We start from the raw sequence: 12,131 nt of genomic DNA, 5'->3' as shown, positions 1-12,131 counted from the left end.
TTTTGCTGAACCACTTCCTCGCAGCAGCAGCCTGTGCTTTCAGTGCCTGTCTAGCTGCTCCTGATGACTGTCCAGTGACGCCCTGCTGTAAAGTGCATATGTCTAAGTTCTAAAGGGACGGTTAGGTTCAGCTGTGATGCTGCCAACAGTCAATCGTCTGCCAACCCTTGCCACCCAGGTTCATATAAAGAAGTCATTTTGGCAAGTTACCAAAGGGCTGCTGACACTCAAAGAAACATATTCCAAAACAAGTCCTTTCAGGGAAGAGAGGAAGAAAATTGAAAACATAACTCTATTTGTGTTAAAATAAAACTTACCCTACTGGCCTCTTGAGAAGCTATTCTACTTAGAACTTTCAACATGCTTGTGGGAGCCACAGGATTAAAACTGCCAAAAGAAAAAAGCAAATATGTTTAAGTACAATAGATTATAGCAAATTGGAAATTAAACAGAAAAATCATGATTTGGAATTCAACTTCGACAGCTTTCAGAATGCAAAAAGATTAAACTTCAATAAATAAAGATTTGATGAGCTCTCCTAATGGCTTCTTATTAGGTGCTACTGAGCCATGCAAACCAGCAAGTTCCAGGGTTCGATCTCTGGTCAAGGCTAAGTTAACTCATCTTAGCAATTAACAACGGATGAGGCGGTATAATTGGCCTCAGCACCACTCAGGCTAGGGAGAGGGATGACACAAAAATCAAGAAATTGCTACTTGTGATCTCTACCCTTGCTAAAGTGCACATATTTTGACATTGGATGAAGACAGGATCAGACTTGGCCGAGATGCCCTCCATAGTTGATTAGTCTGTTAACACCCATTGTCAAGGCCACACATGAAGAATCACCATGTGTGAAAGATTCTTGGAAGATTGCCGGCAAAAGTGAAATACTATCCTAACAGGAGTGAGCATCTTCAGGACAGGATACAAAAATTGCTCCAAACAATAGCAACTCTGGTGACTTTACAACCATTAATTTTCTGTTGCTTGTGAGTATAATGGAAATGGCCATCTTGGATCTGGTGCTATGTAATGATACAGAATGAATAAATGATCTCATAGTAAAGGATCCTCTAGGAAAGAGTGATCATAGCATGGTTGAATTCCAAATTCAGTTGGAGGGTGAGAAAGTTGTATCCCAAACCAGTGTCCTGATCTTAAACAAAGGCAATTATAATGGCATGAGGGCAGAACTGGTTAAAGTGGACTGGAAAAACAAATTAAAGGGTAAGAAAGTTGAAATGCAGTGACGGACATTTAAGGAGATATTTCATAACACTCAACAAAAATATGTTCCAGTGAGAAAGAAAGATTTTAAGAGAAGGGAGCACCACCCATGGCTAACTAAGGAAGTAAAGAATGGTATCAAATTGAAAACGAAGGCATACAATGTTGCCAAGATTGGTGGGAGACCAGAGGATTGTGAAATTTTTAAAAACCAGCAAAGGATGACTAAAACTATAACAAAGAGAGAGATGAATTATGAGAGTAAGCTGGCAAGAAACATTAAAACAGATAGCAAGAGCTTCTACAGGTATATAAAAAGGAAGAGGGTAGCTAAAGTAAATGTTGGTCCCTTAGAGAATGAGGCTGGGGAATTAATAATGGGGAACGGGGAAATGGCAGAGACTCTGAACAAATATTTTGCATCTGTCTTCACTGTAGAAGACACAAACAACATCCCAATAATGGATAATCAAGGGGCCACAGGGAGTGGGGAACTAAAGACAATCACTATCACTAAGGAAATAGTGCTCGGTAAAATAATGGGACTAAAAGACGACAAGTTCCCTGGACCAGATGGCCTGCATCCCAGGGTCTTAAAAGAAGTGGCTGCAGAGATAGTGGATGCATTGGTTCCAATATACCAAAATTCCCTGGACTCTGGAGAGGTCCCAGCAGATTGGAAAACTGCTAATGTAACACCCCTATTTAAGAAAGGAGGGAGACAGAAAGCAGGAAACTATCGACCAGTTAGCCTAACATCTGTCGTTGGGAAAATGCTGGAGTCCTTCACTAAGGAAGCAGTAACAGGGCATTTAGAAAATAATACTGCAGTCAAACAGAGTCAGCATGGTTTTAGGAAAGGGAAATCATGTTTAACAAATTTGCTGGAGTTCTTTGAGGATGTAACAAGCAGTTTGGACAAGGGTGAGCCAATGGATCTGATGTATTTGGATTTCCAGAAGGCATTCGATAAGGTGCCACATAAAAGGTTACTGCATAAGATAAGAGTTCACAGGGTTGGGGGTAATATATTAGCATGGATAGAGAATTGGCTAACTAACAGAAAGCAGAGAGTCGGGATAAATGGGTCATTTTCCGGTTGGCAAACGGTAACTAGTGGGGTGCCACAGGGATCGGTGCTGGGGCCCTAACTATTTACAATCTACATTAATGACTTGTATGAAGGGATCGAGTGTAATGTAGCCAAGTTTGCGGATGATACAAAGATGGGTGGGAAAGCAAGTTGTGCAGAGGACTCAAAGAATCTGCAAAGGGATATAGACAGGCTAGGTGAGTGGGCAAACATTTGGCAGATGGAGTATAATGTAGTAAAGTGCGAGGTTAGCCACTTTGGCAGGAAAAATAAAAAAGCAAACTATTATTTAAATGGATAGAGATTACAAAATGCTACATTTCAGAGGGACCTGGGGGTCCTTGTGCATGAAACACAAAAAGCTAGCATGCAGGTACAGCAAGTAATCAAAAAGGTAAACACCCTTCCCTCACCTTCACATGGTCCATCTCTGACTCTTCCCTTCCTTGACTTCTCCGTCTCCATTTCTGGTGATCAGCTTTCGACAAACATCCACTACAAGCCCACTGACTCCCACAGCTACCTGGACTACACTTCCTCCCACCCCGCTTCCTGTAAGGACTCTATTCCATTCTCCCAGTTTCTCTGTCTCCACCGCGTCTGTTCTGACGATGCCACCTTCCATACCAGTGCTTCCGACATGTCTTCCTTTTTCCTCAACCGAGGATTCCTCTCTACTGTGGTTGACACAGCCCTTGACTGTCCGTTCCATTTCCCGCACTTCTGCTCTCGCCCTTTCCCCTCCCTCCCAGAACCACGATAGGGTTCCCCTTGTCCTCACCTTTCACCCCACCAGCCTCCACATTCAACAGATCATCCTCCGCCATTTCCGCCACCTCCAACGTGATCCCACCACCAAACACATCTTCCCCTCCCCTTTCAGCATTCCGAAGGGACCGCTCCCTCCGCGACACCCTGGTCCACTCCTCAATCACCCCTAACAACCCCTCTCCTTCGCCTGGCACCTTCCCGTGCAAGCGCAGGAGATGCAACACATGCCCTTTTACCTCCTCCCTTCCCACTGTCCAGGGCCCCAAACACCCCTTCCAGGTGAAACAGCGATTTACTTGTACTTCTTGCAATCTAGTATACTGTATTCGCTGCTCACGATGCAGTCTCCTCTACATTGGGGAGACCAAACGCAGATTGGGCGACCGCTTTGCGGAACACCTCAGTTCAGTCCCTAAGGGTGACCCTGAGCTTCCGGTCGCCTGTCACTTTAATTCCCCGCGTCACTCCCACTCTGATCTCTGTCCTCGGCCTATTACATTGTTCCAATGAAGCTCAACGGAAGCTCGAGGAACAGCACCTCATCTTTCAATTAGGCACTTTACAGTCTGCCGGACTCAACATCGAGTTCAACAATTTCAGATAATAATCCCTGCCCCCATTTTTCATGCTGTATGATTTTTGCCACTCCCATTTGCAACATTTTATCTTTCCTGCCTCTTACAAAAGTACAGGATGTTCTTTCAATTCCTTCCTCCCCCTCCTAACCCCCCCCCCCCCCCCCGTCTCTGCACCTGCTTAATATCTGTTACATCTCCACCAGCTTTTTCCAGTTCTGATGAAGGGTCCCAGACCTGAAACGTTAACTCTGTTTCTCTCTCCATGGATGCTGCCTGGCCTGCTGAGTATTTCCAGCATTTTCTGTTGTTATTTCAGATTTCCAGCATCATCAGTATTTTGCAAAGGCAAATGGAATGTTGGCCTTTATTTCAAGGGGATTGGAGTATAAAAGCAGGGAAGTCCTGCTACAACTGTACAAGGTATTGGTGAGACCACACCTTGAGTACTGCGTACAGTTTTGGTCTCCTTATTTAAGGAAGGATATACTTGCATTGGAGGCAGTTCAGAGATGATTCACTAGGTTAATTCCAGAGATGAGAGGTTTGACTTATGAGGAAAGGTTGAGCAGGCTGGGCCTATACTCATTGGAATTTAGAAGAATGAGAGGTGATCTTATCAAAACATAAGATACTGAGGGGATGTTTCCCCTCATGGGGAAATCTAGAACTCGGGGGCACAGTCTCAGAACTGAGATGAGGAGGAACTTCTTCTCTCAGAGGGTCGTAAATTTGTGGAATTCTCTGCCCCAGAGAGCTGTGGGTCATTAAATACATTTAAAGTGGAGATAGACACATCTTTGCAAGATAAGGGAGTGAAGGGTTATGGGGAGCGGGCTGGGAAGTGGCTTTGAGTCCTAGATCAGCCATGATCTTATTGAATGGTGGAGCAGGCTCGAAGGGCCAAGTGGCCTATTCCTGCTCCTATTTCTTATGTTATGTTGTTAAATATCACGTTTTTTAAAAATTGCCAATATTTCCCATGAACAATGAGATTTAAAATAGATATAAAATAATCCAGAAATTAATTTACCTCCAGATCACAACACGCTTATTTAAAAGGTTCTGAAAAGTATTATTTTTACTGTTTTAAAAACATTAAGATCAAGAAAATTTATGTAAGGCAAAGTCAAAAGAAATACTCCCATCACCCAAACATGGATTTGGCATTAGCAACTCTATAGAATTAGTACTTGCCTGATATTAAAGATTCCCAATTCCTCCTGGATGTCTTTAGGGAAGAGTAACCGGTGGCTGCTGTCTCCACTAACACTGTCAGAAACTATGAACACCAGTGGACATCTTGCCGTCTGCACAAACTTCCTATTAAAACGTATAAAGTGCTTAACTTTTCTTTCTATGCTTTAATTTAATATATATATCAACTCAAAGAAAACACACACATTTTAATACACTTCTTCCAATACATGAGCATTACACATTTACCATCAAAATGCTTATGATACAATGTTATTTCCAGTATGGCGGCGCAGACCCGATGGGCCAAATGGCTTCCTTCTACGTTGTACTATGCTATGATTCTATAGTCAGTCATATACTATATTAAGGAACTCAGAAACTTTCAAGACCATTGTCATCAAATTAAATGGAAATAAAATATAAACATGACTTTTACTTTAAGGTTGTAAAATGTACATGAGATTCACTCGTATGGTTTTGGTTACATGAACTACTCAATGGCTTTACAGCCTTGTTTTCACCAACTACAGTTCAATAGGGAAGCTTTTCTCCTGGTCAGGGTTGCGCCCAGGATACGTGTAATTTTATTGTATCAGTAGAAAAGTAAACTTAAATTGCTGCAAATTAAAAGGAGAACATACACAATAGCGGACATGTACCCAACTTGCAGGGAAGTAAGTGATTATGTATCATTCAGCTATGTTGCGTTATAATAATTTGAGGTGGGATCTCCTTGGAAAATATGTGTGGCACTTGTACACTGCATCTTGAATGTGTGCCCTTCTGATATATAGGTATGCACGAGATGAAATGAAAGTTTCTAAGTTTGTTTACGGGCTTAGCGTAGGCGAGTAGTAAATGTAAAACAGGTTGTTAGCAACACAACTTGGGCTATCAACATGATACATTGTACTGTTGGGTAGTCTTAGCTTGCCAGATTCTTTAAAATAAGCCACAGTTTCCTGCATCTGTTCACAGAACTTGCAGATAATGAATATAGCATAGAGTCAGGCCACAAGCTCCTGCCAGGCATGGTGTAATCACAGAATCACAGAAACCCCACAGTGCAGATAGAGGCCATTTCAGCCCATCGAGCCTGCACCGACACATATCCCACCCGATCCCCGTAACCCCTACACCAACACATATCCCACCCCTATCCCCGTAACTCCACGTATTTAATCCCCCTAACACGAAGGGTCAATTTTTTATCATAGCCAATCAACCTAACCCGCACATCTTTGGACTGTGGGAGGAAACCGGAGCACCCGGAGGAAACCCACGCAAACACGGGGAGAATGTGCAAACTCCACACAGACAGTCGCCCGAGGCCGGATTCGAACCCAGGTCCCTGGCGCTGTGAGGCAACAGTGCTAACCACTATGCCACCGTGCTGCCTCTGGAAAGGATACCCTCGAGTGCCAGAAAGCGCAACCTTCCTCACAGCTACCATGCAGCAGCATCTCCGCTTCATCAGTCATGTAAGCCAAAGTCAAAAGAAATACTCCATCACTCAAACATGGATTTGGCATTAGCAACTCCGATGCTGCACTGCTCTATCACTTGCCCACCAATTTTGTTTCACGCCTCTGCATGAGGTTTTCTTTCATTTAATTTTTGCTTGGCACTGATCTGCATCTCCCCTGCCGCCACCCCCCAATGCTTTTCCATCTTCAGCCTTAACAAAGTCTTCCAAAAAGCTGAAGCACATTTTCAGCCGTTCTAAAAGTTGCAGTAATTTTTGTCCCCCATTATGTCCATTTACCTTTAAATGGTCATATCTATTTACATTTCAACTAAAATGCGATTTTGCCATTTCAGCTCCTCGGACCCCCAAATTAGGCTAGCTCCCTGCACAAGGTAAAGCCACGCAAGTAACTATGAATAATTATGCAAATCAGTTGACCCACTCACTGCGTAGTTGGTTAGTTTTGGGCTAGCAGCTAAGGATTCTAGCCAACACTTCCTGGTCTAATTCCAATTTAGTTTGCTGTATTTTCCATTTATACATTTTTCACACAGTAAATTATGATCTGTTGTCTTCTGGGAAATGGGTTGTGTTGGAGCAATTCCAGATGTTGTCCTTGTTCAGTTTGTCATGTCCCTGAGTTCAGGCCATCAAAGGGAGCAGTCCACCGCCTGCATGGGAAAACTAGTTTGAACCTGCAATAGACCTATAGAAGCTGAAGGCAAGATTAACACTACCAGGCAAGATTTGGCAGAAAGGGCACAGAGTGTTGAACCCGGTGAGGAGTTGGAGGGATACAGATGTGTTTCAGGCCTGGACTGCGTGAGCAGCTGGAAGGAAACAGCCATCGAGAAATCTAGATCATGAGAGACGATGAAGGGAAACTCTGCTGAGAGACATGGATGGTGGAAAGACTTAGAGACAAACTGCTGGAGAAAGATCTGAACTATGGAAGCAGCCACAACAAAGCTGCTTCAGAGATCTGTTTTGTTCTTTAGTAGATGGAAAAGAGGCCAGTGAAAATTGTTGTGTTTAATGTTATGTTAGCTGCAGTATTTTTCATAGTGATGCAGCCTTTTGTTTATTTGGGTGAGTTGGACAACCAGTACCTAATAACAATTGCTTTGAAGTTATTCAAAGTTTTAATGTATTTTTAAAAATAAATTAGCACACGGTAAAGAGTCAGTATTGGTAGGCGGCTAGAGGAAGTTTCTGACTTGGCACTCCCAGTTGACTGCCTTGCCAGGAGTACGCAGTAAGAAAATGACCCCTCGTGTTTTTCATTTCTATAAATTAATGCTGTCCGAATGGCAATTCTATACCAACTGCTTAGTACTTATAGAAAAGGCTGGTCAGAAAACTCTAAATGGATCAGTTTATTCTAGAAATTGTATTTCTTTTCAGTGATAAATAATTACTTTTGAAAACTTACCGTAAGATATCATGCATGCTTGAAGGTTCTCTATAAAACTGATTAGGAATATCCTATGAAGCAAGAATGAGAGTAATCAATATAACAGCATATTTAGTTTTATCTAAATGAACAGAAAGCTCTGATGTCCATTGTAAATGGTATTGAGTGATCAATATTTTGGTATTCTAGAATACTGAAAGATGGTTGCCTGTCCCTACTATACAATTACTATTTTAACTGAGTACAGAACATGCTTTTCAATTTTTAAAAATCAAGTACAAAAATGATCTTGTGTACTTCAAAAGCCATTGCTCCAAGGGTTAACTCTTCTCGCAATTAAAAAGTAAAGGAGTTCAAAAAGATTGTACTCACTTCCACAAGGATCACTTTCTTGTCTGTCTCCAGAGTATCTCCCAGCATCTGGAGTTTTTTGTATTTGTTGGCTCGTAATAAAAATTCTTGAAATAGAACAGACTGCGATTTGCTGGCGTATACCTGAAAACTTGACTCTGAAGTAAATTAAAGGATATATTTACATAGATTGGAGAAAACTGAGTTCACATAGTCAGTAAAGTTTACATATATTAAAGTAAAGGATGTATGTCATTCTACACAGTGGCATCTGAGATCTTTATGTTGGCTGGGTGATTGAGCAGCAAAACACTAAAGGTAGCACTGAATTTCTAAATTACTAATGACTTCATGGTATGTCAGCTGAAGGGCTCTTTTCCAGCTTTGACACCTGAACTGGCATGTCTTCAGGAGGAAGCCAAAAAGGGGAAGAAAACAAATTTGTCCAATAAGTAGGAGCAATATTAAAAAAGACTTATGCAAACATAAAAGATAGGGTGTGAGAAACTGAAACAAATAAATCTGCTCTACAAGAGATAGAAACAAACCTTTTAGGAATTCTGCCCAATTGCTCCATTTGAAACTGAAATTAGGACCAAAGTTAGTTCCCAAATATGATCATTACTATCCTCAGCCTGGCTCCAGGGGGTGAGCATCACAATCTTAGACAATCCTTCTTTTTAAAAAAAAAAAAAAAAAATGGGGATAAGGGAGGGGTGTGTAACCTTTCTCACTGCTCAAGCACATCAAACATTGGTGATCTCTGTATAGGTCAAATGGTCACATCAACTGCCAATTGAGGATCATGGATTGCCGAAGGAAACAAAACCATTTTCAAAATAACGATTAAGCAAAATTAAATGTTAGGAAGTCGATTGGCAAGTTGAAACAGTTCACAGTTCCTTGGCATCTGGTCTCTACTTATAGTTGTCAACTTCCTCTGCTGACTTCATATTTTTTGTTGAAAAGTGCCATGAACAATGGACCAATAATACATTTATGATCAAATGAACTAATCTAAAATGGGATATGAACTAGTTGCAATAGACTACACACTTCCATTTTGTACATAAACTATGAATTTAGAACCTATGGTGTGATGTAATCTTGCACGTAAATGACTAACCACAGCATTGTTTAAGGATTCATTTGTTTAAAAAAAATGTTTCCCTCAGTTAGAGTCATAGAGTCAGAGTTATACAGCACAGAAAGAGGCCCTTCGGCCCATCGTGTCGGCACCGGCCATCAAGCCCCGTCTATTCTAATCCCATTTTCCAGCATTTGGTCCGTAGCCTTGTATGCTATGGCGTTTCAAGTGCTCATCTAAATGCTTCTTGAATGTTGTGAGGGTTCCTGCCTCTACCGCCCTTTCAGGCAGCGAGTTCCAGATTCCAACCACCCTCTGGGTGAAGAAGTTCTTTCTCAAATCCCCTCTAAACCTCCTGCCCCTTACCTTGAATCTATGCCCTCTTGTTATTGACCCCTCTACTAAGGGGAAAAAGTTCCTTTCTATCTACCCTATCTATGCCCCTCATAATTTTGTACTCCTCAATCAGGTCCCCCCTCAGCCTTCTCTGCTCCAAGGAAAACAACCCCAGCCTGTCCAGTCTTTCTTCATAGCTGAAACGCTCCAGCCCAGGTAACATCCTGGTGAATCTCCTCTGCACCCTCTCCAAAGCAATTACATCCTTCCTATAGTGTGGCGACCAGAACTGCACACAGTATTCCAGCTGTGGCCTAACCAGCGTTTTGTACAGCTCCATCATAACCTCCCTGCTCTTATATTCTATGCCTCGGCTAATGAAGGCAAGTATCCATATGCCTTTTTAACCACCTTAGCCACCTGTTCTGCTGCCTTCAGGGATCTATGTACATGCACAGCAAGGTCCCTCTGATCCTCTGTCTTTCCTAGGGTCTTACCATTCATTGTGTATTCCCTTGCCTTGTTAGTCCCTCCAAAATGCATCACCTCACACTTTTCAGGGTTAAATTCCATTAGCCACTGTTCCGCCCATCTGACCAACCCATCTATATCGTCCTGCAGACTGAGGCTACCCTCCTCGCTATTTATCACCCCACCAATTTTCGTGTCATCTGCGAACTTACTGATCATACCTTTTACGTTCACATCCAAATCATTAATGTAGACCACAAACAGCAAGGGACCCAGCACCGATCCCTGCGGTACCCCACTGGACACAGGCTTCCAGTCACAAAAATAACCTTCGACCATCACCCTCTGCCTTTGGTAGAAGAACGAAGTTAAACAGACCAAAAGAAAAGTTCCAGTTTCAATCTTTGGTCTGAGCTGAGTTGGCTGAGAGCCTGCACTGTGGTTGTGGTGCTACAATTGGATCAGTATCTCTGAACTAATGAAAGAAATGAAGAAGAAGAAAAACCAGCCAGGGTCCCCTGTAAGAGGCTGTGCTTATATGGACATTCGGTAATAAAGGTATCAGATCCAGCTGAGAGGCCCCTGCCCCATCCCACTCCACATACACAAATGAAGAATGCCCACTTGGTCAAGATATTGAAGGGCAGACAGCGCCTGTGGAGCCATATCCCAGCAGGAAATCGGCACTCGGGCAAGGAGTGGAGAAAATTGGAGGTTGAGAAGATGAACAATGTTCTGACGGAATCTCACCAGAATAAAATCCTTTCTTCTTTATTATTATAATTATATAAACTGCATGATAACACGGGGAAAAAAACATGTTTCTTTACTCCAGAATATATGGTGTGCTTTCAGATTGTAAAACAAAATCTTCCACCTATCCCATTTACAGCTTGAATCCATTGCGACTGTCGCTGCCACTAACAAACTAAATCAGGATGAAGCAATAGCATTCAACACTAGTGTGGTCAGGATAGGATGAATGAGGTATCCAACATTGTTCAAATTTCTTCACATTCTACCAAAATCTTCTCTTACCAGTATTAAAGCAGTCTTGAAATTCATCATGGTTTTTAAATTTATTCTGTGATAAAGGGTTTGTCCATTCGAGTAGCTGAATTCCCAGCTCCTTTACAAGAACCTGTATTGTAGCAGTCTTACCAGTGCCCGCAGCACCCGTTAGTAGTAAGATGGAACCGACCTTTGATATAAAAATATAGGTAGATTCAACTAAGATTTAAGTAGCACAAAAATTTACAAAACTCTATTGCTATTACATTTCAACATCCAAATAAGACAGCAACCAAACAATACACTGTATTGCAAGGAGGATTGCCAGGTACTCCTTTTAAAAGTTAAAAATAGTTGTGATTACAGTAAACTTTTGTTTAAATGGCACTTAATCATCCGGAATTCTTCAATAACCGGCAAAATAGATAACCGGTAATCTTGCCGAATTAATCCAGCAATCATTTTGCCAAGTCAGAGTCTCCCGCGGTGGCCGAGTTAGTCAGTGGTTTTTATTTTTGTGTTAAAAATAGCCCATCTCTCTGTTATCCAGAATTTTTCATCAACCGGCATCATCCTGGTCCCGTAGGTGCCAGCTAAGAAAGAGTTTACTGTAATTTGTTTCCCAAGCTCCCCAATGGCTCAACTGGTTAGGCAGCGAGTACCTGAGCCACAAAGACTAGGTAAGTCTCAAGATTGTGTGTAGAGCTGGCTGGTCTCAGCCAGGATGGTGGTAAGGACACTACAATTGGCCTCAGTGTCCTGATATTAAGGAGGGAACAAAATTGACAAAAAAAAAGGGAATATATACTTCTCAATCTTACTTTTTTGTAAACACTTCTTTTTAAAGAGTGAATGTTGATAACATTGTGGGAACTGGTTTGCGGTGGAATGGAGCGAATAAAGTTACAGAGTCAGATAGTGATATTAAGCACAACCATTGAAAGGAAAATGTTCTTTTTAAATGCACTCACTACACATAGGCTTATAACATCCATGTGACTTGCAGTCATCAACAGTAACTAATTTATGCATACAATTAACAGTGGCGTATTTATCCTAGAATACAAGATTTACTTAAAGAATGGTCACATATCTGACTAATCTAGTTTTAGAGATGGTCACAA

The 12,131-nt window shown here is 41.8% G+C and overlaps 1 protein-coding gene across 5 annotated transcripts in view; it reads right to left on the bottom strand.

Annotated features, from left to right (window-relative positions):
- The window catches only part of rad17 (RAD17 checkpoint clamp loader component), a 64,468-nt gene that overhangs the window by 34,652 nt on the left and 17,685 nt on the right, over positions 1-12,131 (bottom strand). For all 5 annotated transcript variants that reach the window (XM_085989734.1, XM_085989757.1, XM_085989726.1 and 2 more), the window contains 5 exons: positions 11,035-11,197; positions 8,124-8,260; positions 7,770-7,822; positions 4,867-4,992; positions 318-387 (listed from right to left, as the gene is read on the bottom strand). In XM_085989734.1, coding sequence (XP_085845860.1) covers positions 318-387; positions 4,867-4,992; positions 7,770-7,822; positions 8,124-8,260; positions 11,035-11,197 — 549 coding nt within the window. The remainder of the gene's footprint in view (positions 1-317; positions 388-4,866; positions 4,993-7,769; positions 7,823-8,123; positions 8,261-11,034; positions 11,198-12,131) is intronic.

This window comes from Somniosus microcephalus, chromosome 1, assembly GCF_052327205.1.
Source record: "Somniosus microcephalus isolate GS21.2 chromosome 1, FLI_Smic_1.0, whole genome shotgun sequence".
Taxonomy (NCBI): Eukaryota; Metazoa; Chordata; class Chondrichthyes; order Squaliformes; family Somniosidae; genus Somniosus; species Somniosus microcephalus.
Note: the sequence above shows the minus strand (reverse complement) of the source record. Positions and strands in the feature narration are given on the sequence as shown.